Consider the following 23,641-nt stretch of genomic DNA (forward strand, 5'->3'; position numbering starts at 1 on the left):
AAAGAACGCTACAGAGAAAAAGTAAGAGACAAGAGAGTTGGTTTGAGCAGTCTTGTTGGCTGACATTACAGAGTCACATTGTAATGTGGCAGATAATAGCCCGCAGGTCAGGCTGGAGGCCTGGAGAGCAGCCGGCACCTGCTGCCATTCACTCAAGGTGACAATAAGCCAATGTCGTCAAGTCCTAGATACGGCTCTGCCTCTAGGTTTGTGCATTTCAGAGAGGTTTTCAAACCATCTGTGCTGCTCACATAAATCCGGTAAAAACAAAAATAAATATGAAAGCACCTACCGCCTGCAACACAGCCACCCTGCATCTGAACTGATCTTCTCTACAAATCATACTGCATGCAACCACCCGTTACAGAACAAAAGCCCCACTATATTCTCTGCATGAGCCAAAAAGTCTTTGTTCCACAGCAGGTTTGAATATGCGAATGCATTTTTTTTTTTTTGTCCCTTCCAGACTTCATGATTTTTACCTTGCACTTGAAAGGCAAAGGCAGAGCTTGTGCTTTAAAAGCAGGTCTCCAGCTGGCTACAAACAGCAGAGATAGAGGTCGATGCTCTCTAGTGCTGCCTCCACTGAGCGATCTACCCTTCAAACGTTCAGACAGCCATGAGAGCCCCAAGAGACCATAAGTTCCTGTTCCGTAGCCAGCTCTCACTGCTGCTGCCCTTCCTGAAAACGCGCGCGCACACACACACACACACACACTAAGCGTTTAATTCACATCAGTATGTGAAACTTCAGCGAAGCTGCTTTTGCACCCCAGCATCACAGGGTGAAAAACACCTCTGAGGGAAGGAAAAAAGGAAGTCACAAACTTTACTGCCAAAACAACCTCGTGTGTTTTTAGGAATTAATTGAAGGCAGCTGGATTTTTTGGCACCAACAAGCAAATAACTGATCTACCCTGGATGTGGCACCTCCCTCCAAGTAATTTAACTGTAGCACAGGTCACTGCAAGAGGGGAGAAAGCACTTAAATGTTTACTGCTGTTTATTTTTTAACTTGCAAATGATAAATTTAAAGTGAAGAATACCTGCCCTCTCTAATAATCATTAGACCTCAATGAGCTCCAAAAAAAAAAAAAAAAAAAAAAAAAAGATCAAAGAAGGCGGCAGCTTCGCAAACTGAATTTTCAACAGCCAAACATACAGTAAAAACTTCAGAAAGAGACATTTGAGGAGGCAAAAATCAGAGCAGAAAGGGCCAGGACATCCTCACTTCTAGCACGGGTTCAGTGTGCTACGGTGCACTCCGAGTCTGTTAAAATTTCCAGGTCAGGCTTTTACTTTCCCTCATCAAAGCAGACACTGAAACTGAAAGAGCAAGAATTCAGTTGTTTTCCAAAGTGAATTCTTTATATGACTAATAAGTGACCTTTATGAAGAAAACAGGCGGAGTTCCCCATTTCAAATTACAGCACAATAACAGTTCAACACAGTGTTACTTTGAAGAGTGCTCCTTCCTCCAGCCTCGTTCGCATCCATCCAGGGAATGAAAACTGGATAAAACCCAAAAATAAATGAAACCATTAGCGAGCTGATCCGCTCCCCCATTACTGACAATGCAAAATCAGTACAGCGGCAGCTCATCCGCGTGGGAGCAGATTGTTGAACAAGTACCGGTTCAGTCATTTTTCAAGAGGTTTGCAGGGCTCTTCACAGCAGCCTGCCATCAGCTTCTGTAAGTACACCTCACACTCAGCAGTAAACAGAGGGACCGTGCGTGCACACGGATAGAGGTTCGGCTCTGTGGGCAGCAGAAAATGACACTCGTCAGCCTCTTATGAGAGCCACATGACAGCAGCCGTCCCCCTCACCGGCAGCACAGTCAGATGTGAGCGCTGTGGTAACAGCACTTTTCTGCTTGGATGAACTCGAGTCAAACAGCTGAAAGTCACCTGCTTTAAGTCAAAAATAGTCCTGGTTCATCTGCCGTCACGGTTTGAAAGTGTCACACCTTTGATGTGCATGTCAGACATGAATTTTTGAAACCTAAGCTAAAATCCTTGTCTTTAAATACATGCATATCAACAGTAAGACTGCACACATTTTGTACTAAGAAAAACTAAGCCGACAGCTCAGAGGCTGATCAGAACCTCACTCGTGGTGAGTCCTATATAAAAGACTCTAGCACAATGAGTCCAGAGCCTTCAACCTTCAGCTTGCCCATTATTGCTTGCAATGTTTAGTACTGATCTTGTAAAGGAGAAATATTTTAAAATACACCTGCACAACTGAAGTGCCTTAGATGTTTACAGATACGACATCAACATGAGGCTGCAAGATTTGAAGACCAGTGTGAGCATCTTTTAAGTGCAAGCTACCAGCTGCAGAAAACCTACCCTACTAATATTCTTCAAGTTTAGTGCAGAACATTTGCAAACTTGCAAGGTTTGTGTTCATGTTGTGCCGTACATGAACAGTAACATGTCCAAGCTGAAATCCAGTTCGCCTTATGCTCCCAACTCTAGTTTTATGTAGCACTACTGCCATCTGGTGGTAACACACAAGCAGGCCAAGGCAAAGGCAAGGCAAGGCAAGGCAAATTTATTTGTATAGCACAATTCAACAACAAGGTGATTCAAAGTGCTTTACAGAGACATTAGAAACAAGAACAAATAAAAAGCATGATTTAAAATTGATTAAAACAAACTAACTAAACACACACATTTCAAACCTGTTCGCGCGATCTGAACCCTTATCGTAAGGGGAGCTACCAGTCCTTCTGTGGACGAGCTACTTTCTATTTTAAATTCCCTGAATTTAAAATACTCTCTAGACCCAGTCTAGACCCAGCTGGGGAGCTACCCAGAGCTCTAAACCCACTTAACAAACAAACAAACAAAACAGTATATAAAATCAAAACAGATAAAATCAGAACAGTAGATAAAATCAGTAGTTAATGTAAGTTTTGAAATTTAAGCTTAACAAAAACAGTATATAAAATCAAAACAGATAAAATCAGAACAGTAGATAAGATCAGTAGTTAGTGTAAGTTTTGAAATTTAAGCTTAAAAGTGTGGATTTGGTGCTTTATTCAAATGCAGCTGAGAATAGGTGAGTCTTCAACCTGGATTTAAATAAACTGAGTGTTTCAGCTGATCTGAGGCTTTCTGGGAGTTTGTTCCAGATATAAGGAGCATAAAAGCTGAATGCAGCTTCTCCGTGTCTGGTTCTGACTCTGGGAACTGATAAAAGACCGGATCCAGATGACCTGAGGGATCTGGAAGGTTCATACTGGGTCAGGAGGTCACTGATGTATTTTGGTCCTAAACCATTCAGAGCTTTATAGGCCAGCATCAGAACTTTAAAGTCTATCCTCTGACGGACAGGCAGCCAGTATAAGGACCTCAGAGCTGGACTGATGTGGTCCACTTTTTTGGTCTTAGTGAGGACTCGAGCAGCAGAGTTCTGAATGAGCTGTAGTTGTCTGACTGATTTTTTAGGTAGACCTGTAAAGATGCTGTTACAGTAATCAAGCCTACTAAAGATGAATGCATGGACTAGTTTTTCCAGGTCCTGTTGAGACATCAGATCTTTTATCCTTGATATATTCTTGAGGTGATAGTAAGCTGACTTTGTTATTGTCTTAATGTGTTTTTCTAAGTTTAGGTCTGCATCCATCACTACACCCAAATTTCTCGCCTGGTTTGTGGTTTTTAGATGTATAGATTGAAGTTCTCTGGTGACCTGTAATCGTTTTTCTTTGGCGCCAAAGACTATTACTTCAGTTTTGTTTTTGTTTAGTTGGAGAAAATTATGGCACAACCAGTCATTAATTTCCTCAGTGCATTTACCAAGAGCCTGTACAGGGCCTCGGTCTCCTGGTGACATTGTGATATATATTTGTGTGTCATCTGCATAGCTGTGGTAGTTTATTTTGTTGTTCTTTATAATCTGTGCCAGTGGGAGCATGTAAATGTTAAACAGAGGGGGTCCCAAAGGGATAAAGTTTTATTGAATTATGAAATATAAACATACAAGAACAACCTGCAACAAAGACACTCAATATGACACGCTAAACAGCAGGGCAGGAGACGTCAGGAGTGGGCACATCAACTCCCTGTTGAGACAAGAAAGCTGAGCCGATTCAGCCGTTCAACAATTCGTTTACAGAACCGTGCCGCCACTCAGCTCACCGTGTTCACGTCGTCAATGACGACATCCTTCTCCGAAACCTCAAGGTCACTTTCTGTGTCATTGTGCGAGCGGTATTCTTCACTCTCCGTCTCTACAGAGCTGGGCTTTAAAAGAAAGGAAGCGGCCATGTTTTAAGATGCTCTTCATGTCTGTAACTAAAATTAAAGCCACAGGCTAAAGAAACCAAGCGTGTGGTCTCTGGAGTGAGTTTTACAACTTTAAATTTACAGCTCTGCATAAAACTAATGGGGGAGAAAAATACACAGCAGAGTTTGCTTCCTTGTCTCCCCCCGCACAATACCAACCTCATAGTCAGGGTCAACCTCAGGTCCATCATCGTTAGCAAGCTCCTGAGAGAGCGCCTCCACCCAAGTCTGCTGCTCCTCCACATCATCGTCCTCCTCCTCGTCATCTACGTCATCCTGTTTTCTCTTACTGCCCTTTCCACAGGGCTTTGCAGGAGACACTCTGATTTCTGTTCACAAAGCATGACCTTTCATGATGCAGTGTTCACTCAATTTCAGAGAAAACTTTAAAAGTTAATTTATATTTAAACCTTCAAGCAGGAGAAAAACACTTTAATTAAATCATGTACAAGAGTGTCCTGCTCAGAGGGGACAACAGTACAATCATAAGTTCCATATACTGTATGGCACCTCCAAACACTACTTAAGCACAAACAATATAACACTTATAAACTTCAGGATCAAAGAATGAATACCTAGTGAAAGTAAACTGAACTTGCCACGAGTGTCTGAAATTCTTAAGTTTTGTTCAGTAAGCGGCTGCAGAAGGCCAGACAACTTTTTAATTACACATAAGGCTGCTTAGTCAATCAGCTTTTTAACAAGAGGTTCAGATAAACATTGTTTTACTGCTGAATTGCTCAAACCGTTTGTTTCATGATTCTAAACAGAGTCCCTCAGTAACTCTAAAAACTGAAATATTCTGTAGGCAAAGCTGCAAGCCAGCAGTTATTCACATTAACAGTTGAAGAGTCAAAGGTAAAACGTAGAGCCAGTACAAGTACATTTGGCCCCATTTTCAAATTCTTTTCTCTACTAATGTCACAAACTGTCATCTAATTGTCTCCACTGACTTATTTTAAGTATCAGCCGTGTCTGAACAGTGTGACAGTGGGATCAGTCCGTGTCCTGTTCATATTATTCGACAAAATAAACAACATGCACCTACCTGGGGACAGGGACAGTCCGATTCTGCTGGACACCGGATAGCCGAGGGCACTCTGCATCCAGCGGGGCAGGACGTACAGCAGCAGGCGGGTGACCCGGCTCAGGCGCTTGCGGCCTGTGAGGCTCTGGCGCCCAGGGCTGGAAACCGTGGGGTTAACGAGGACGTTTTCCTTTGTCTGCCGTAAGCCCAGCACCCACCAAAAGCCGCGGTATGCACGCACCTGCAAATCAGAGCAATGTTACTTTAGCTAAAGCTGGAGAGAGGGGTGTAACTTTGTCAGCTACGTACAACGATGCCAAAGGGCCAGAAGAGGCCGCGCAGCAGGGAGGGAAGCACCCCGTCTCTCCTCACAACTCTGTCCTGCAGGTAAGTAGACACGACCGGTGAAAAAACAAAACACAAACAACCTTCCTGCTAGTGCGAGAGGACCCGAGCAGCTAGCAGAAGCGAGAAGTCCCCCTCTCCTTTACCTCAGTATTGTTAGTCTGGACCCGGACCTGATCCTGCCCCAGCTCCACAACTTCGCTGACGCCCTCAAGACTCATTCTTCTGCGGGCTAAAACCTGAAGCTGGAGGGCTGCGATAGACCGAGGACGAACTGAGAAACCACAGCTTGTGAAGGAGTTAGAGCATGAAATGTACCCTGAAGCGTCAACGCTGCAGCCAATCAATGCAGACAAATGCACCTGCTGCAATCAGCGCGAGCCAATGAGCAAATCGCCAATTAACCTCCATCAGGCCAAAAAAGGCGGGCAAAACGGTTTGGGCTGGGAGGGATCACAAACGGGTTATAGAAAACTTAAAATGCAGCCGTGAAATATACACATGTCTCTGCAACTGAAAAATATATATGTTTTCTATCAGCGCTTAAACATGCGATCTGTAAGTCAAAGTTTTGGGTTGTAATCTCAAAATTTCTGCTACATAACTTGAATTTCGGGGGGCCAACTTCTTGTTATTTTTACATTACTAAGTCTAAGACCAACGCTAAAATTTACTTCAACCCCAGTTTAGTTAGAAAGTTGAAATGTATTATTTTATTTATTTTTTAAAATGTATTATTCATTTATATCTCTGTCGATATAAAGCGGTCAGGGGGTGAAGGCCGGGTTCTTGAAAGATGGGAATAAACCATACTGGCCCCGTTAACAAAGACTGCCTCCAGACTGCAGGGAACTGTGCTACTGTTGGTGGAAGAGTGGATGTAAGATTGGGGACTCTAAATGTAGGGACAGTGCAAAAGGTTGGATGTCAAAGGTCGGGTGTGATGGAGGCAGATGAAGCACTGTGGTGAGTCCTAAATAGAGCAGCTGAAAGAAGGAGAAGGCTAACATTTGTAATATAAAGTTATTTCCTAAGAAAATGTTTTATTGTCACAGAAGCTTGCTTTCTGCCCACCTCTGATCAGATCAGCTGGGTGACCTGTGTGTGCTGTTTTACCGACAGGGACGTTGCAGAGCGCCCTCTGGTGGACAAACATTCCAACATCAACAATCATAAAATACAAGTGTTTGTGTTTCCCTTTTTTAATTTTTAATTTTCATTTAACGGCCATTATAATTGTAGATACCGATGTATCAGCTAAAATCAGCCCCACTTATATACTGGGTGGGTTTTACAGTTTATTAATCAACAGAACAGTTTACTAGAACTTTTTAAATATCACAGATAAATATTTACTTTGTAGAATTCATACATATTTGCAGCTTAGCTGTTTGTTTTTAAACATCCTTTTTGCAAAAGCTGCAATTTTACAAAATCTAATCTACAAGGGAGCGATGGGTACTCTTCACTGTTTTATTAGTCACTAATAAAATATGAAATAGCACCTGTGCCACTGCAAATAAAAAAATGTGCGAATCTTAAAATGTTAAACAAGTTTCTTTTCAAAATCTAAACCCTTCATGTAGTTACCAGAATACAACATCTGTCCTGCGTGCTCCTTGGCACACAAAGAGGTTTAAAAAAGAGGCCCATCATTAAGCTTCCATACTTGACAGTTTCCCTAATTGGAAACTGTTTCCGCTACCTGTCTTCGTCACATTTACGCACCCTTTGATGCATTTGCTGGAGAACAAAGGGATGTGGAAAAGCATAAAAGGTGCCTCTCCCCACTCCTATTTCAAAATCTACAGACGCTCCGAGCCTGTGTGCAGAGAGGGTTAAAGAGATTTAAACATGAATAAGAATCCCGTCACCAGAACGTTCACCATTGGAGCTATCTGCAGCGGAAGCAAAGCTTCAGATGATTTCCCCACAGGACGTAGGCACAGCAGTGCAGGGATCCAGGCGCTTTCGTGGGCTACCGGCACCGCAAAGTCCTTCGATTCCCATGAGAACATTTTTCCGAATATCCTGACTCCTGACAGCATCCCACAGTTCACCATTCCAAGTCTGTCTGTGCAGACTGGCTTCAGATCACTGGACAAGGAAAGTAACAAAGAGAGAGAAGGGGGCTCAGAGATGACGCCAGAATCCTCAGTTTCTTCGGCCTGCGCCACGGTCTCGTCATCTGCATCATTCTCCAGCTTTGCTTTAGTTCTGTCAGAGCGCAAAGCTGAGCGGTGTGTTTCAGACCCTTTAACCAAGAGGAGATCTCTCCTTCAGAGGGAGCTGCACTCTCCTTGCTCCTACAGTGAGACCCAGCATTGCCTTGACCCCGCAAGCAAAGCCGCTCTCTCCCTGCCGCACTTGACCAAAATCACCACCCCCTACGGCTTCGTCACCTTAAGTCAGAGCCCCCAGATGGCAAGCGAGGAGGCACTTCTCTGCCAAGCAGGCCCGCACCGCTTAAATAAAAATGACAAGAATTCATACTGGCTCAGCAGAGCTCCCGGGAAAAGCACAGAAGACATTAAAGGCAAGTCCTCCCACCTGTCAGGGCCGGAGAAGAGACTATCCAAACACTTGGCTGACTCACAGTCTAAGAGAGCACTACAGGCTTCTTCTGCCTCCTCCACCACAGTTTCATCGTCTCCACCACCAAGGCAACCAGATGAGAGCCGTAAACCCCGCTTCTACGAGGTCATAAAGAAACACTTCATCTCCCGCCATTAGAAACATCACTATATATTTGACTGTGTGGTAACAATGCCAAGAAAATATGTTATGTATTTATTTAAATTTGCATGTAAAAATAAAAGTTTTCCTCCCGTGTAAAACACTGAAAACTAATTAAATTGTACCAGATTTTGTCACTACTCTGGTGTCACTTTCAAATATCGATTTAGTATTGAAGCACCTGGTTCTGGTTAACCAAATTTCAGAACCCTTTGGGACATTTTTTCAGGTCTTCTGGTATACCCACCACACGTCTGGTAAACACTTCCTCTTCTGTCTGCTTGTCATTGCACACATTGAATACTGAAAATTTTTTTAAAAGCTTATCACACCGTCACAAGGTTTCGAGACAGTTTGTATACCTGCATGCAACTAAAACTCAGACATGATTGGTTTATACAACCAGACACAAAGCAGAAGTGGTTTGTTTCGCAAAGAGTTCAAAGTCTAGAGCTGAGCACAGAGGAAGATCACCTTTAAGATTCACTGAGGATATTCCACATCACCCGTGAGGTTAAGGTTAATGGATTCCTCTACCGCTTAAATGTCAGTCACTCTCAGTTTGCCTGCTCCTATTCACTTCCTCGCTGAACACGTATTTATGAGCCCTGAGTCCTGCAGCGCTGAATGCGTCCTTCTGCCAGATGAACCAAGCGCTTGCTCTTTAGCATATGAAGAGACCGCTGGTCGCCTAATACATCCTTGGAGCATGCGTCCTTAACCCTCCCACACACTGAAATTAAGCAGGTAAATATCATTATGGCCCAGAGTACCCTTATCTAAGCCGAGGGCGAGGGAAACACAAGGCTGACCCTTGAACACGGGAATAGATAAAGGTGATCTAAATTTAAAATCACCCGCCGTGCTGTTTCTGCGCGTGATTTAGGCCGTTCCTCGTGGCAAACAGGGGTTTCAGCTTTAATGAAAGTAAAAGAGGAGGAGATGAAAGAAAAAAGGCATGCAGAACATCTGTGTTGATTAATATAAAACAAGTTGGAGAGGTTCATATCGCAGTCCATCTGAATGTATTTTTATTGTGTTGTTATTGTATGTTCCTTAAATTGGACTCCACTGGTCAATATAACAATACAAACAAAAGCTGAATATTATTAGTTGAATTTTTTTTTCTTTTTCTTTTTTTTTGCTTTATTTTAACATGTGCTGACTGTGGAGTTTGCATGTTGTCCCTGTGCGTGGGTTAAAGTCACCTTATGCAGATGCAAGAGAGATGTTTGTATTTCCTGTCTCAGAGCGATGCTGAGAAACACGCATTCATTACTTCTAGGCTGAAATATTCATTTTATCAGGTCAATCCAAAACACCACAGTGAGTGTACTGACAGGGAAAAGAAAGAGACATATAGACAGACCTCATGGTACCTTATATCCCAACAGAGCTCTTCGCTCTCAGACTGCTGGTTTACTTGTGGTTTGTATGACATTTAAAAGTAAAATGAGAACCTGCTCCCTCTACTTTCAAGAGACTCTAAACCTTCGTGTTTGATAAAGCAACCTAGAAACCCAGAAACCTAAAAGATTCAGAGAGTTTCTCTCATCCCAACCAGTCGCAGCAGATGGCCGCCCCTCCCTGAGCCTGGTTCTGCCGGAGGTTTCTTCCTGTTAAAAGGGAGTTTTTCCTTCCAACTGTCACCAAAGTGCTTGCTCATAGGGGGTCATATTATTGTTGGATTTTTCTCTGTATGTATTATTGTAAGGTCTGCCTTACAATATAAAGCACCTTGAGGCGACTGTTGTTGTGATTTGGTGCTGTATAAATAAAATTGAATTGATTTAAAGAGGAGTGGGCCAAAATTCTCCTGAGCAACAACAAGAAACATCTCACTGCTGTTCTCACCAACAAGGGTTTCTTAACTAAGTACTCACTCATGCTTTGCTTGGGGACCAAATACTTATTTCATTCTATGACACACAGATGAGTTTGTTTTTTGAAATGTGGTTTTTCTGGATGCATACATAAGACTGGATGCACAGTGACATCTGGATTTTGGGTTGAGTTGGGAGATTTAAAAGAAATCAAACCAGAAGATATTTTAATCCAGATGAGCTCAGATATTTTGGGCATTCTAGTTTTGACACTGTGTAAGTACACTGGCTTTAAAGTTAAATGTCAGCTGAGGAGAGTTTGTTTGGCAGGAATGAGGCAGCGTGACCCACATTGTACTTGTGACCCTCTGATGTGCGCGTCCTTCTTCATTTCAGTTCTCAGACAGAAGTGAAAATTCAAAAGAAATTAGTCTGGTTACTTTCACTGAAAACACAGAAAGAGATTCAGCGCTAACGGCCTTCGTCACCGCCACCGTGCTGGAAGCCTCCATGGACTCCACAGTCAGCCATGATTACACGCTTTTACATGTGTTTATCAGTGACCTGCTGACTGCTGCAGTGAGTGTAAATATAACAGATACTGAAAAACTGCTTTTAGCCAGAGGCATTCTGGGATAGGACTACATTAAGGGAGCTTCATGGTGCAGAAACCAGCTGCACACAGAGATTAAAATATCATACAGCAACCTGTGTGCGCGCATGTGTGTGCATGTGAGGAGGGTTTCATACATGTCTCCGTTTATCAGTTGCATCACATCAAACCTTGTCCCCTGTAGTCAGGTGTTGATGCTGTCACACGGTTGTTTTTCTGTGCTGGCAGAGTGCGGTTGTAAGATTAAACTTTCTGCAGTCATTCATGTAATTAGAATATGAATATGAATTTCCTGTGTTTCCTGTCGCACTGTTTTCTCTTCAGGTGCACTGTAGTGTCAGTATTTGTGATCAGTAAACTATCCCTGGATCAAGTTAAGATTATATTCCAGACATTCATTCAAAGAGGTTTAAGGAACACCAACAGAAACACGGGCAGATGTTTATCAGAAGGCAGTTATTTGGTGTTTCCACCTGCACAAATATGTTTTCCTTCCATTTAAACCAGCGGTTAGCAAGTACTTCAGAGAGCAGCGCGTGCATGAAAGCTACAAGTGCATCGGGCACATGAGAAAACCTAAACAGCACATGCAGATCAACTGCAACTGACAGAAGGGAGCAAAAATGAGTGCATGCTGAAGGTGCTCCGCTGTAACTGCTCTTCCCCATTTTGACAAGCTGAGGTTAGCTCAGAGAGCAGCTTTGCCCTCAGAACAGACATAACTTTTCCGGTGCCAACCTCAAAGTCTAACTAGAAACGATTAGAACGAAAGATAAGCAGGGCAGCCTCAAGAAGACACAAGTTTGCTTTAAAAATGTGCGACTACACGTGTGTGACTGTGAGAGGCAGCGAAACGCAGCAGGGGGAGTAACTGAAGCGGATGGGAAGTGTTTTATACTGACTGAGCTGGCCCCCTGAGCTTCACATGCACTCAGTTCAGTGACAGAAGCAAAGTGTGAGAGAAGTGGAAGAGCGGGTTAGGTGTTAGATTCCCGATGGCGTCTGCTTCAAGCAGCAGAGTGGACGAGCAGCCGCCGGCACTGCCTGTCAAACAGCACAGGTAAGCATTATCTTTCTGTCAGAAGGAGAAACCTTTATGGCTCCTTTTGACATGTTTTTCATTGAATTTTAATAATATTTTCACTCCACACCCAAACCTGACAATGGAGCAGCAGGCAACTTTTGCTGTGCATATATTGCAATTGCATGTATTTCCTCAGGCATTCCAGCGTGGAGTCTGACTGCAGCCCTGTGGTACCACAGCATCAAAGTTCCGCATACAACGATGTCTTTCCTGAACCCACCGACTGCAATGCAGCCCAGTGCCCCATACACCAACGCTACGGTAGGTTTGGAGAACGATGACACCAAAATATCTCTGCAACAATAAATTAGGCAAATAGCACTGTGGTTTACTGATTACTGAAGTATATGGCTCGGTGTGATGGGAAAAAAAAATACTATTACATCTGGTTCTTTTTTCTCAGTTCGCCTTTCAGTTCATGAGAACTCGAGAGGAAGTCACCTTACAAAACTTTTACTTTCACTGAAAAGGCAAACGGGGTAAATGTCCTTATACTGAATGACTCCTTTGGAGGTGTGATTGTACTATGCAAGCAAGTTCCTCTCAAATAGGAGTGTCAAACTTTCTCTGGGCCACATGCATTCAGTTTCATATTAAGTAGGCTGCACCAGAAAAAGAAACTACTACTAAACAATTAATAATGAAGTACATTCTTAAAATATTCCCATTTATTGAGCCAACCCTCACCGATCAGCTCATGAACAGTCAGTGTTGTTTTTGTAAACATAAGTGCAGTTTCAGCAGTATGTCTGTTTTACAAAACTATTTTACCTCAGTGTGTCTCTGTATTGTGTTTAAACTACTTCCCCTTCTTTGCCTGCTGTTGTTGTCTGACTTTAATTCCTCTGATGGTGTTGCTCAGATCCGTGCAGACACCTGGAGAGATTTTACTCTGATATCAACCCACCGCCTGTCCCGAAGAAGAGGTTACATCGTGCTTTATCCCTCCCGCCCACCCATGTGCCTTCGTTGCCTCACATGTCACCCTTTTCTCCTCTGCAAAGATTCCCCCAGAACTTTGACAATCCGCTGTACATGATGGCACCCAAACAAGATCTTTTTTTCTCAGAGGAGCTAGAAGAGTTTAAACCATCCACAAGCAGTCCTGTCTCCGTAGTGTCCTTCTCCCAGCTGTCGTTTGACACTCCGGACGAAGATCTTCCCTACATCTTCAACAGCTTTGTCGATCAGGGGGTTGTTTCTCATGGGATTCAGCATCGCCATCTACTCTTTCTTAGAAGCATGGCACAGACTGTGGAGGCAAGGAATCTGCTAGAGGGCTCTAGAAGGGATGTGAGCTCATACCAGCCTCAGGACTTCCTCTTGCATAAGGGCAGCCAGCCAAAGGAGATTGGAAACATGACTTACTACAGCCTGCACAGCCCAAAGTTCCCACAGAGAGTGCTCGGTTTAAGGGTAATGTTGCATGTCTTTTATTCATTTTGCATAGTTTACAACCAGCTCTGTGTGCATGTTGTGATTTGTAGTTGTTACATTTCCCTTGAAATTGTCTGCAAAACCAAGTGGTAGGAATGTTGCTCATAGCAACCAGTAAAACAAATATGATCTTTATCGGCACTTGCAAGTGCTACAATGGCTTGTGGTGGCAAAAACGCTTCCTCTGAACTATAGTATACCCACGGCTGCAGCAGAGTCGACTTTTTTTGACATATTTATCACTCAGCACTTCAGTGGTTTGATTGCTGCTTCTCTGTGCAGGTACACAAACACATTGATGAGGTTTTCTCCACTCAAATCCAGCGGCAGCCGCCACACGTCAACGTGCGAGATGTTATTACTTATTTCCCAACCAGCAACAGCTACAGAACCAGTGAAACTCGAGATCCTGCTAATCCACCAGGTGGAAGCAGCACTGAGCGTGCAGCAGAAGCCACGAACCTCTGCAAGCTCACAGTTCAGTCTTTCCTCCAGAAAGGCCATGCCGTGAGCGTGGAAAGAGACCTGCCACACGCCAGCCTGGATGATTTTGTTAAAGACAGCAGCTCGCTGCAGAGCACAGACTCTGTGCGTTATTATAGACAGGTGTGTGCTCTGTTGCTGCAGATATTAATGGGTACACACCATCTATACAGTAAGAGAGGCACTGCAGCTGAGCTCAAACCCCAGGAGATCCTTCTAGTGTGGCCCGATGGGAAGAGGGACAAGGCAGAAAACAACTTGAATAAGGACGCCTCTGAGGAGAAGGAAGAAACGGAGTGGGTAAACACTCCAGAAAAAGGGAGGATTCAGACGTTATGGAGGACGAGAGGCTGTCCTCGTGTGGTGCTAAAGCCACAGACTTTCGCTCAACCCCTCACCTCCATCAAATCTCAAATTACAGCTTTAATCCAGTCCTGCTGGCAAGAGAGTGCGACATCTCCGGGTTCAGTACCAGATGTTTGCAAATCCTCCTACCAAAAAGGGCTTCTTCATCTGTCCTCTCTGCTTGAGAGCGACAGCGGGGCTCAGATGGTGGACATGGTAGCCATGCTTCAGGTGCTCCTCTGGGGCCCACACGTCTCTATCTTCAACCAAGGAGGCCCTGCAACCACCATTATACATAACTGGCTGACAGTCAAGCGGGCGCTGCTGGTTATGAAGTTGGCCGAAAAGGGGCTGATCGAAGATCGGTCTCTTCTGGACTGGGAGGACTGTATGTGCTTGCAGTATCTGTCCTTTACAGACTCTGAAACAGTTGCGAGTGTGGCCAATGAGCTGTGGCACACAGTGAACGCTGAGCAAAGTTTATAGTCGATATCAAAGGAGTCCGTCGTTATCACCCGACTGAAAGGGAAAAACAGTCCAGATTGAGGAATAATCCACTTCAGTGCATTCTCCTTCATCAGCTGTTCATGTGCTGCACTTCATAATGTAAAACTAGTCTATTAAAAAGACTCCACTGGTTTAAAAAAAAAAAAAAAAAAAAGGCTGTTTTGTCAACTTCATCTGACTCTTGTGTCAGTTTTTGTCTGTACACTTTACTTCTCTCTAGTTATTGGGTGGGTTTCAAGTTTAAAAAAAAAAAAAAAAAAAAAAGGTGTGAAGGTGGGGCATGGTTTCTGTTCTCAAGACCTTCACAAAAATACTGTGTGTAAATGAATGCGACTTCATGCAAGTTGTTGACTTTCTGAAGGGGATTAACCTTATTCCCCGTATCCCAAATCAAGACGTTACGAAATGCAGCCAGGAGCTTACACAACTACTACTGGCTCTAGCTTTGGCTAACACAACTAAATGCTTTCTCCTTTTAGAGGGTGTAATTATGTTTCATGACACCACAGAAACCACAGTTTAAGGTGAGCACTTTTATTTAGTACAGTTACAACATGCACGTCCCTATCAAGTGTATCGAAACAAATTAAAATCATGCACACATTAAAAAAAAAAAAATCAACAGGAGAATCAACTGAAATCTATATTTCTAATTACATGAGTAAGCTCAATATAACTCATAAATATATTTGAGATGATGAGGGTTTAGAGAGAACGAGCAGGAAGCCAACACTACACATCGGGGAAAGTATCACAGCAGTAAGGATGCATTGCCCAAATATTACGTGTCGCTTGATTTACATTCCTGACATATTAACATCTTACCCTAGTGCAAATCGTAATGAAACACAGCACGTGGCAGGTAAAACACACCTCAACCATACTGAGCTTGGATGACATTTTTATAAACAAAATTATAAAGATGTGGTTGTGGATTGAAATAAAAAACAACAAACAAAAAAAAGATTTTTAACTGCTCAGCGTAATTTTAATCATCATCTGAAGAGTCACGCTCGATGCTGTAAGCCATGAAGAAAGCGTCAGGGCGGGAAGGGACGAGGGGATGACCTGGTCTCACAATCTCAAAGCCCAGGAAACTGAATGTACGCAGCAAGGATGCTATGGAGGACGACACAAGGAGAGATCAGAACAGAGAAAAAGCAGCTCATCTTCCATGAACATATAGACACGACACTGCCACTGTGAGTGTGCTGAAAAGCACCATGCAGAGAAAAGCTCTCAGCACTGTAAACACATCAGTACAGACTTGGACCAGATGTTAGAATCAACACACCCGTGACATTTCATAATCACACTGTTCACTAACAGCATCTGTGGTGGTACAGTGGACATTAGTCTGCATAACATGAGTAAGTTAGTTAATTATTAGATAAATCAGCAAGACTGTGCTCAGAAACATCCGGCACGTGTTGCAACATCTGAGCTCTTTAACGAAGAGTCTGGCCTGAGTCCAGTGCTACTTATTTTTGGAGTCGTGAGCAGTACATCGCACATTTATTACAGGTCTGGAAACTAGTGTGAAGAGGTAATGAGGTTCATAACATCTGCAGGCAGTATGCATTTAAAACATGCTTAACAACAAAAACATTACTCTGTTTCCTGATATAGCTCAGTATTTTATATAAAGCGTTAACAGTTTTAATTTGCATCAAAGAAAAAACAAAAAAACCCTCACCTCTATCATCACGGCTCTTGTGAAAACAGATGAAAACGTGGTCAACCTGCAGCTGCTCTTCTGCAAACTCCAGCAGAAGGGCAAAACTGGAAAGAAACAGAGCAAACAAGAAGGGTTAATGTTTTGTCAGAGGGTTGTTAATAATTTGAGGCAGAGCACATTTCACCCAAAGATTAGAGGTCCTTCGTTTATTTATTTATTTTTTTCCAAATACCATTTTTGCTTTTAAGATTTTTTTTTCCAGTGTGGATGTGAATATTATTATACCTGCCTATATACTGCATCAGGAAACACGAGTAGATGTGTGTTTCTGCTTTAGCAGTTACCAGTAAGTAAAAGCGTCTGGTCTACTTCCTCTTACTTGAATCACTTGCAAACAAGTTTTGCCTGCTCACCTGTCTTTGCTGCCCTCGGGCAAAGCTCCAGGAGGGATTTCAACGTACAGGTTTCCTCCTTTCAGCGCCGCCCTCCATACACAGTGCTTTCCTTCGGAGCGCCGGGGCTCAAAGAGTAAGAAGCGCACTCTGCTATTGGCAGGGGAAGGTTCCTCAAGAACCAGCAACTGAGCATCCTGGGAAAGTGTAGTTTAGGTTATGTTAAAAATTAAATTGCACATACCAGCAGGGAAATTTCTGTATTTCTTTTTAAGCTTTCATCACTTACAGAATAGAACAGCTTAGCTGAAAGATTGCGATCCCGTTGGTCATTCCCTCGCCCACCTGGGATCTTCAGGGGTGGGAGAGGGGCATCAGGAGCACCACAGAGGCCCCGGACACGGGTTACTGCAACAGCGGGAGCACCTCAAAGGACTTGAGATACTGGATAGCGAAACAAACGCACACACAGATGGAACCATCATGAGCTGGGTATTCAGTCGAGATTCTGCTACCAAACACAAACCAAACTCTTTATAAGCAGCAGGTTCGGCACAAATTAAACTGCAGAGTGACTCATCTGCAATACTGCAGTAAAACATTTGCTAACCCCGAGTGAGTCTTCAGACACAAAAGCACAAGACTGGGGGAACCGGTTCAATCAATAACCGTTCCTGTGTTGAGCACAGATGCGTGCATGACGTGCCGACGGATGAGGAACGCGTAACGGAAAGGAGAAGTGGTTTATGTCACACCACCACATCACTGATGCCTCACTTAAACTGTTAGCAATTTTCTGTCAGCTGTCAGTCAAATATTGACCACCAACTATGAGAAATTGTTTGCTTTTGTCTCACAAAGACACATCGAGGCTACGGCTCATGTGGGAAAGGAAGCAAACTTCAGAAAGCTAACGTTTGTCAGGCACACTTCTGCTGCGGTCACTTTAAGCTTGTTCCACGGTTCTCACAGGAAACCTGCCAGAAGAACGGGCTATTTTTTCCTCTAGCCACTAGCCTACTTTAGCCCTTCACTCACTGTGTAGCTCCAGTTTAAGAGACGGGGATAAACAATACTCAACAGCCATTATAATCCAGTGCTGTGTCACAGCACTCCTCAGATTTAGCTTGCTGTGACTGCATACATTTACAGCTTTGAGCAAAGGCCTGTTCACTGGGATTCTATTAGGAACAAAAATAACAGCACCGCAAACACCATCACACACAGAGATGCTCTCTTACGCAAATGCCACCAATGCGCTACATGTTGAGCAGAGGTGCGGAAACCAGTGTCATTTGCAGTGTATAATATTCAACTTATGATCTCACAGAGGATTGGGATTTTAACCAAATGCAGTTACTCCCTAAATCCAGTAATCAGATTAGGAAAGGAAGCCACTTGCCATCCTTGCAGAACCCCTCAACGCCTCCTCCCTGCGATTTAAAGAGAACACGAAGTTCTCAGTCAGTTTCTACCTTTAGCGTTCTTTGAGACTGACATGTGAACAGTAGGCAGCACCGCACAATGACACCCTGGGGGTCATCTTAATAAAAACAGCTGCCGTGAATAGTGTTTGTAGGAGAGTCTGCTGTAAATGAACATCATTGTAAAGGACATCTGCACTAAATCTCATGCATCCATCTAGCAGAGAATCATCTTTAATCTCATGTTCTAGCCTGCACTGTTATAATGAGACTCTTTAATGTAGTATGACATTTGCGATGTGGTTTTTTTAGCTCACCTAACACGTTCTGGCTTTCAACAAAAGACAAATTAGCAGGTTAAAAAGGTAACATTCTTTAATGCGGGGTTAAATTTGCACAAGTTTAAATACCTTTGATTTTATCAGGTGGTCAAAGATGAAAAGAATGAAAAGAAAAGGCCTAGCCTTCTCTTAAGGTAACAGACTTTTTTACCTTGGGAGGGGGGGAGGCTATTAGCTGCTATAATAGATGTTATTTTAATGCATGCTTTATTATTGGAAGATGTGGATGTTAAACCACCCTTATCGCACATGATAGCTCTGTGTCAGCATATTCATAAAGCCATTTTTTTCAAGCTTCGGCTTAAAGAGAAACACTATTATATAATATACATACATAATATCTAACCATGACAATTACATAACTATATCCAACTTCCAACCAACTAGTTGCCACGAGAAGCAAAAATACATCAAGATTTGTGTGTAGGCCATAACTTCCAAAATTCCCCATACAGCACCCACCCTGCCCCCCTCCGTCCCTCCTCCCCCGCAGTGGAAATTTCCTATGAGCGCCTCAAACACTATAGATCAGCACAAACAGAGCGCGTCAACAAATCCTGTCAGGGCACGAGTGGTGCAACCACAACCGACCACCAGACTGGGTTAATCGCTAACAACCAGTTTCGAGGCATCCATCCCCACCAGTCTCCTCACTTCCAGTCAATCGGTACTTTAACTGCACCCAAACAGGCACACGGCTTGCTGAAGAATGGCCCCGCAGCAGCTCGCATAAATCAAACCGAATCGGATTAAAAACATTACAAAGGTTTTTCTGAACGTCGGTAAAACGTATTCCCTGTCCGCCCACCTGGAACCCGTGTTTTCCAGAAGTTACTGGGTGTCTTATCGTGGGTTCAGAAGGGCGAAAAGAAAAAAATAAAATAAAATATATAAATAAATAAGAAAATCCCTGAAACCACGAATTAATCCGTACAGCCATCATTTTAACTACATGGTTAACTAACTTTACATAACCCCGCGCAAAAAATGTCGTACTAGTTGTACATCACAAAAGCCACATCAAAAAAGATAGTAACATGGTTTCAAAGCCATTGATCATTTCCATTGCCAAGGACGAAAATATGAACGCATCCGTCAGATTACCTAATGCTAAAGAGCTAGCATTTAGCTTAAATGTCTACGCTAATATTTAAAGGGGAAACACACCTAGTAATGATAAAACACTCTTATTCCGCTTTTTAACACGCAAAATTTGTATTTTAAATGTTATAAATTATAATTCTAGTCGCAACCAGGTCTTAATAGAAAACCTTACGACACGTTAGCCCAGCCATCGATAACGCGAACCTGTGGCGTTTGACATATTAGCTGACGCGTTAGCATCTGTGAAGCTACCAAAGCGGCGCTGTCACTTCTAACATTTTGGTCATAATCCCGGTACTACGGTGTATTTAAGGTGATTAATATGCATCTTTTATGGAATTGAAATAAGCTACCCGTGATTAATAATGTTCTCTAGAAATGTCAACTGAAATAAGTGTCGCTGTTATGTAAACATGAAAGGCTGTGCTAGTCGCCCCACAGCGTATGCGAAAGCTAGGCCGCGGTTTTTAAACGTAGCTTAGCTTAGCTCACTGAGAGCAGCTGACACGGACCACAACATACCTTTCACTTTCAGGTTTATTACTGGACTTCTCGATAACAGGCATCTCGGGTAAGTTTCTCTCTTTTTCTCTAGCAAAACAGTGACTATTCAAAATCGTCTGTAGGTTAGATTTAACCATCCGGCCAGCGTCCACACCAGCTGCTCCCTCTGTCCTCTCCTCGTCACCGTATGCTGGGCTAACAAGCGGGGAGCTGCGGTATTTGGCAGAGGCGTGTTCTGTCAGTCTGACGTTTACTGTCGAAATGTGACGCAGTTACTCAGTACCATCACTTCACGGTGTAATAAAATATACAACAATAAAACAACGCGTACAGAATAAAAAGATTTATATCACAAAAGAATATCTAAGTAGTAATACATTGGGCTTTAGATTTGGCTTTAGATTGGGTGTAACAGAGTCATAAATAACATTGTTATAATTACACAAAATGTGTTCTAAACCCCCAAACTTCTCCTTTTATACCTGACTTTTAGGACCTCCAAGCCTGTAGTTGTGTTCATTATCAGTTAGAGCCCCTCCTCATTCTTTTCTTCTTCCTTGGTGCAATACTATAAATACAGTGTACCCCTTTTGCCTCTCCCTTTTTTCTACAATTCCCCTGTGGGAGAGGAGCTGGAGTGGGCAAATTATTTACTTGGAGGTCTTTCTTTCTTTTACCTTTTTTATCAGACACAACGCAGAATCACACCGGTTACACTTGGTGCCGTGACCCGGATGAAGAAATGTTTGCCATATTAATGTCTAGACTAACTGGCAAAGCCAGAGATGTGGTCAAGGTGTCACTTCGTTGCCGCCCTGAGTTGAATCGGAATGATCCTATTACTGCTGTGTTTGACATACTGAGGTCTAACTTCAGCGACTTGACATATTCCAGCCTGCCCATGAAAGATTTCTACAGTACTGTGCCACGTCCAGGTGAGAACGCCATGGATTACTGGATCCGGTTGAACAAGTCTATTGATGCTGCTGATGAGTGTCTCCGCAGGCGCGGCAAGATGGTAGAGGACCCCAGTAGTGAGGTTGTTTCGATGTTCATTAATCACTGTCCTGACCACAGTCTTACGTTGTCTTTTCAACTGAAGGCCCCTGAGGAGTGGACTGCAGCTGAGGTTCAGAGCCGTCTGGACAACTATGTGAGGAAAATGAGACAGTCTAGTGTTTTGTCTCATAATACAGCAAGTCTGTCCATCCCGCATCAGAGCCCTGTCGCTGTTAACAGCCAGCCCCACTCCAGCTCCTACGACCAAATACAGACAGTGGGGAAGAGGATTAGCTCAACCCACCACAGCTCCCAAGCTAGCAAGGAATACATATTCATGCTATCATTTATGGCGCCTAAAACACATTTATGACACACACATACTACACACTTATAACATCTTTACAAAAACAGGCTCAATAATGACAATAACTAAATTAAAATCGCAATCATAAACATCAGGGTGGTTAAATATGAATTATGTGTGCTTTAAGGTGCTGGAAAGAAATGACACCCACCTCTCCTGACCGGCAGTTAGAGCAAAGAGTGGCTTCGCAATACGAGAGCACCCTGGAATAAAATGCTGGTAAAACATCACCATGCCAAGGAAGGATCTCACTTTCCTCTGAGAAGGGGTGCAACCGTCACCATCCATAAGGTCAGTCTTCTGAAAATTGGCGATAACCCTCACTTTATCCTGATCAACCGAGACACCACCAGCATCCACGACATGACCCAAAAACCTCACAGAGCGTCTGAGAAAGTGACATTTTTTCTGCGCCAGCTTCAGATTGCTGGTCCTCAGGCGAGAGAAAACAATCTCAAGACGTCTTAGGGCCTCCTCTTCTGAAGGCGCAAACACCAGCAGGTCATCAAGATAACACAGGAGGCTGGAAAAGTTCAAATCACCAAAGATGCTGAGCATCATCCGCATGAAAGATGCTGTGCAGAGTCAGGCACAGAGTCTGATGAGGGGGGAAAACTGGTATGCTGGTCAGTCAGAGTCTCGCAGAGACCTTGAGTGATGGGCAGGTCCTCCACAGCAATACAAGGAAAGACATCCGCAATCTTAGCATTGCGACGAAGTGTCACAGGGCTCTCTGTTGGGTTAAGGACTTTCATAGGGACCCAACGATCTCCCCACATGGGTGTTATAATGCGCCCCACCATTATGTTCTTTGGAGTGGAACGGGCTGACGTGGGTTCCACAACGACAGTACTTCCTGGAGACACGAGGGCAGAAGGTGGCAGCTTTCCCCAAACTACATATTCTTTTTGTGGCAGGAGAGTGACACTCTTCCGCAACCTGACTGTACCTACTTTATCTGGCAACACAGGAGCAGACCACCGTGAGATACAGCTCAGCAACTGCAGGAAGTCTTCACAATCAGTGCCAGTGTAATTGGAGTTAATAAGCTCCCAGTACTTTGTATCAGCCTTCATCTTCTGAATGATGGGCCGGATCACATTGCTCCCCACGATGAGCTCATCTTTTTGCCCAGGAACCACAAATGTTGGTACAAGAAACCTAGTCCCATATACTTCAATGTCCAAATCATAGATGCATTTCGGTTGTGTGAGAAGGCCACCGCAACCAACCAGCACCACATTTTCAGGGATATGCTGCGGAATCAGAGCAACACCAGCGGCTCTTAGCTTGCTATCAGCCTCTTCACTTAGTGTGCATGACATACTTCCTGAATCAAGCATGCTTGTCAGGGAACACCGGCCACTGACCGACACTGGAGTGTAAAACAACTCACTAGCCCTGCCAACTCTTTGTGAACCCATAATAACAGTCTTCTCATCAGAGAGGCTACTACAGCAGTTAACATATATGGCTTCTGGGTCTGTTGCATTTCTGAGGGTTTCATCAACACTGCCCATGCTACCCCTCTCGTTACATGGGCTGGCTAGTTTAAAGCAGCATCGGTGGGAGGAGGGACTGAAACGCTTGGTTTCTGGTGCAACTGTGGGCATTCACGCCTCATGTGTCCAGGGTCAAAGCAGCTGTGGCATAGCTTGTACAGCCTACAATGCACATGGGTTGTGTGTTCATGTGAGCCACACACTCTGCACGAAGCACGATGAGCATTGCGGTGCCCATGGGAATGACCTGTGGGTTGTGGGCACCTAGGACCAGTGGCTAGTGATGCAGTGCACATGGACAGAACCTTGTCAAACAGTGCTACCATCTGTTGAACACCTGGCTCAGCTGGAGGAGGGCCAGAAACTGGCAAAGATGGGGGCATGACATGTAGAGTCAAAGGAGGACAAGCAGAGGGCTGCTGCACACTTACCATGCCATCAGAAGAGAGAGGCTGACATGTGGCTGCAGAGGGAACAGAGGGCATAGGATACGAGGCTGGCTCATGTGTTACTGGGACTGCTTGAGCACCGCTGGAGTGGGGCTGGCTGGTTACTCATGTTAATGATGTTTATGATGTTACTCATGCGCTGTCCCGTGCTGATCTCCTGTCTCATCAAACAGGGGATCCTGT

General features: G+C 43.8%; 3 protein-coding genes across 5 annotated transcripts; 1 reads left to right on the top strand and 2 right to left on the bottom strand.

Annotated features, from left to right (window-relative positions):
- Positions 1 to 2,994: 2,994 nt before the first annotated feature.
- Positions 2,995 to 5,948, bottom strand: org (oogenesis-related gene). 3 transcript variants are annotated; one of them, XM_080877344.1, is made up of 6 exons: positions 5,817 to 5,948; positions 5,635 to 5,706; positions 5,347 to 5,521; positions 4,458 to 4,627; positions 4,152 to 4,256; positions 2,995 to 4,075 (listed from the first exon to the last, which is right to left on the bottom strand). In XM_080877344.1, the coding sequence occupies exons 1-6, from the start codon at positions 5,889 to 5,891 to the stop codon at positions 4,031 to 4,033; spliced, it is 642 nt and encodes a 213-aa protein (XP_080733470.1). In that variant the 5' UTR covers positions 5,892 to 5,948; the 3' UTR covers positions 2,995 to 4,030. The 3 variants fall into 3 exon arrangements, with proteins under 3 accessions (XP_080733470.1, XP_080733469.1, XP_080733471.1); XM_080877343.1 differs by having other exon boundaries at positions 5,347 to 5,566; XM_080877345.1 differs by lacking the exon at positions 5,635 to 5,706 and having other exon boundaries at positions 5,347 to 5,566; positions 5,817 to 5,943.
- A 6,086-nt stretch (positions 5,949 to 12,034) lies between these two features.
- LOC308393521 (inactive tyrosine-protein kinase PEAK1) lies at positions 12,035 to 14,775 on the top strand. Its single transcript, XM_080877342.1, has 3 exons — positions 12,035 to 12,187; positions 12,789 to 13,342; positions 13,646 to 14,775. The coding sequence occupies exons 1-3, from the start codon at positions 12,049 to 12,051 to the stop codon at positions 14,675 to 14,677; spliced, it is 1,725 nt and encodes a 574-aa protein (XP_080733468.1). The 5' UTR covers positions 12,035 to 12,048; the 3' UTR covers positions 14,678 to 14,775.
- A 441-nt stretch (positions 14,776 to 15,216) lies between these two features.
- Positions 15,217 to 20,347, bottom strand: oaz1a (ornithine decarboxylase antizyme 1a). The gene is given in 6 exon segments (XM_080877219.1): positions 15,217 to 15,817; positions 16,395 to 16,480; positions 16,790 to 16,965; positions 17,058 to 17,144; positions 17,146 to 17,212; positions 20,160 to 20,347. Coding segments are annotated over 6 exon segments (666 nt in total). The 5' UTR covers positions 20,279 to 20,347; the 3' UTR covers positions 15,217 to 15,686.
- Between the last annotated feature and the right edge of the window lie 3,294 nt (positions 20,348 to 23,641).

This window comes from Rhamphochromis sp. 'chilingali', assembly GCF_963969265.1.
Source record: "Rhamphochromis sp. 'chilingali' genome assembly, chromosome: 3".
NCBI classification, from domain to species: domain Eukaryota; kingdom Metazoa; phylum Chordata; class Actinopteri; order Cichliformes; family Cichlidae; genus Rhamphochromis; species Rhamphochromis sp. 'chilingali'.

Coding starts and splice junctions, on each gene's coding strand:
- org (XM_080877343.1), bottom strand. CDS start 5,891: ATGAGTCTTGAGGGCGTCAGCGAAGTTGTGGAGCTGGGGCAGGATCAG. Junction 5,567..5,634: donor TCTGGCCCTTTGGCATCGTT/GTACGTAGCTGA, acceptor TCTGATTTGCAG/GTGCGTGCATACCGCGGCTT. Junction 4,628..5,346: donor CGGACTGTCCCTGTCCCCAG/GTAGGTGCATGT, acceptor CTTTGTGAACAG/AAATCAGAGTGTCTCCTGCA.
- LOC308393521 (XM_080877342.1), top strand. CDS start 12,049: ATGTATTTCCTCAGGCATTCCAGCGTGGAGTCTGACTGCAGCCCTGTG. Junction 12,188..12,788: donor CCCCATACACCAACGCTACG/GTAGGTTTGGAG, acceptor GGTGTTGCTCAG/ATCCGTGCAGACACCTGGAG. Junction 13,343..13,645: donor AGAGAGTGCTCGGTTTAAGG/GTAATGTTGCAT, acceptor TTCTCTGTGCAG/GTACACAAACACATTGATGA.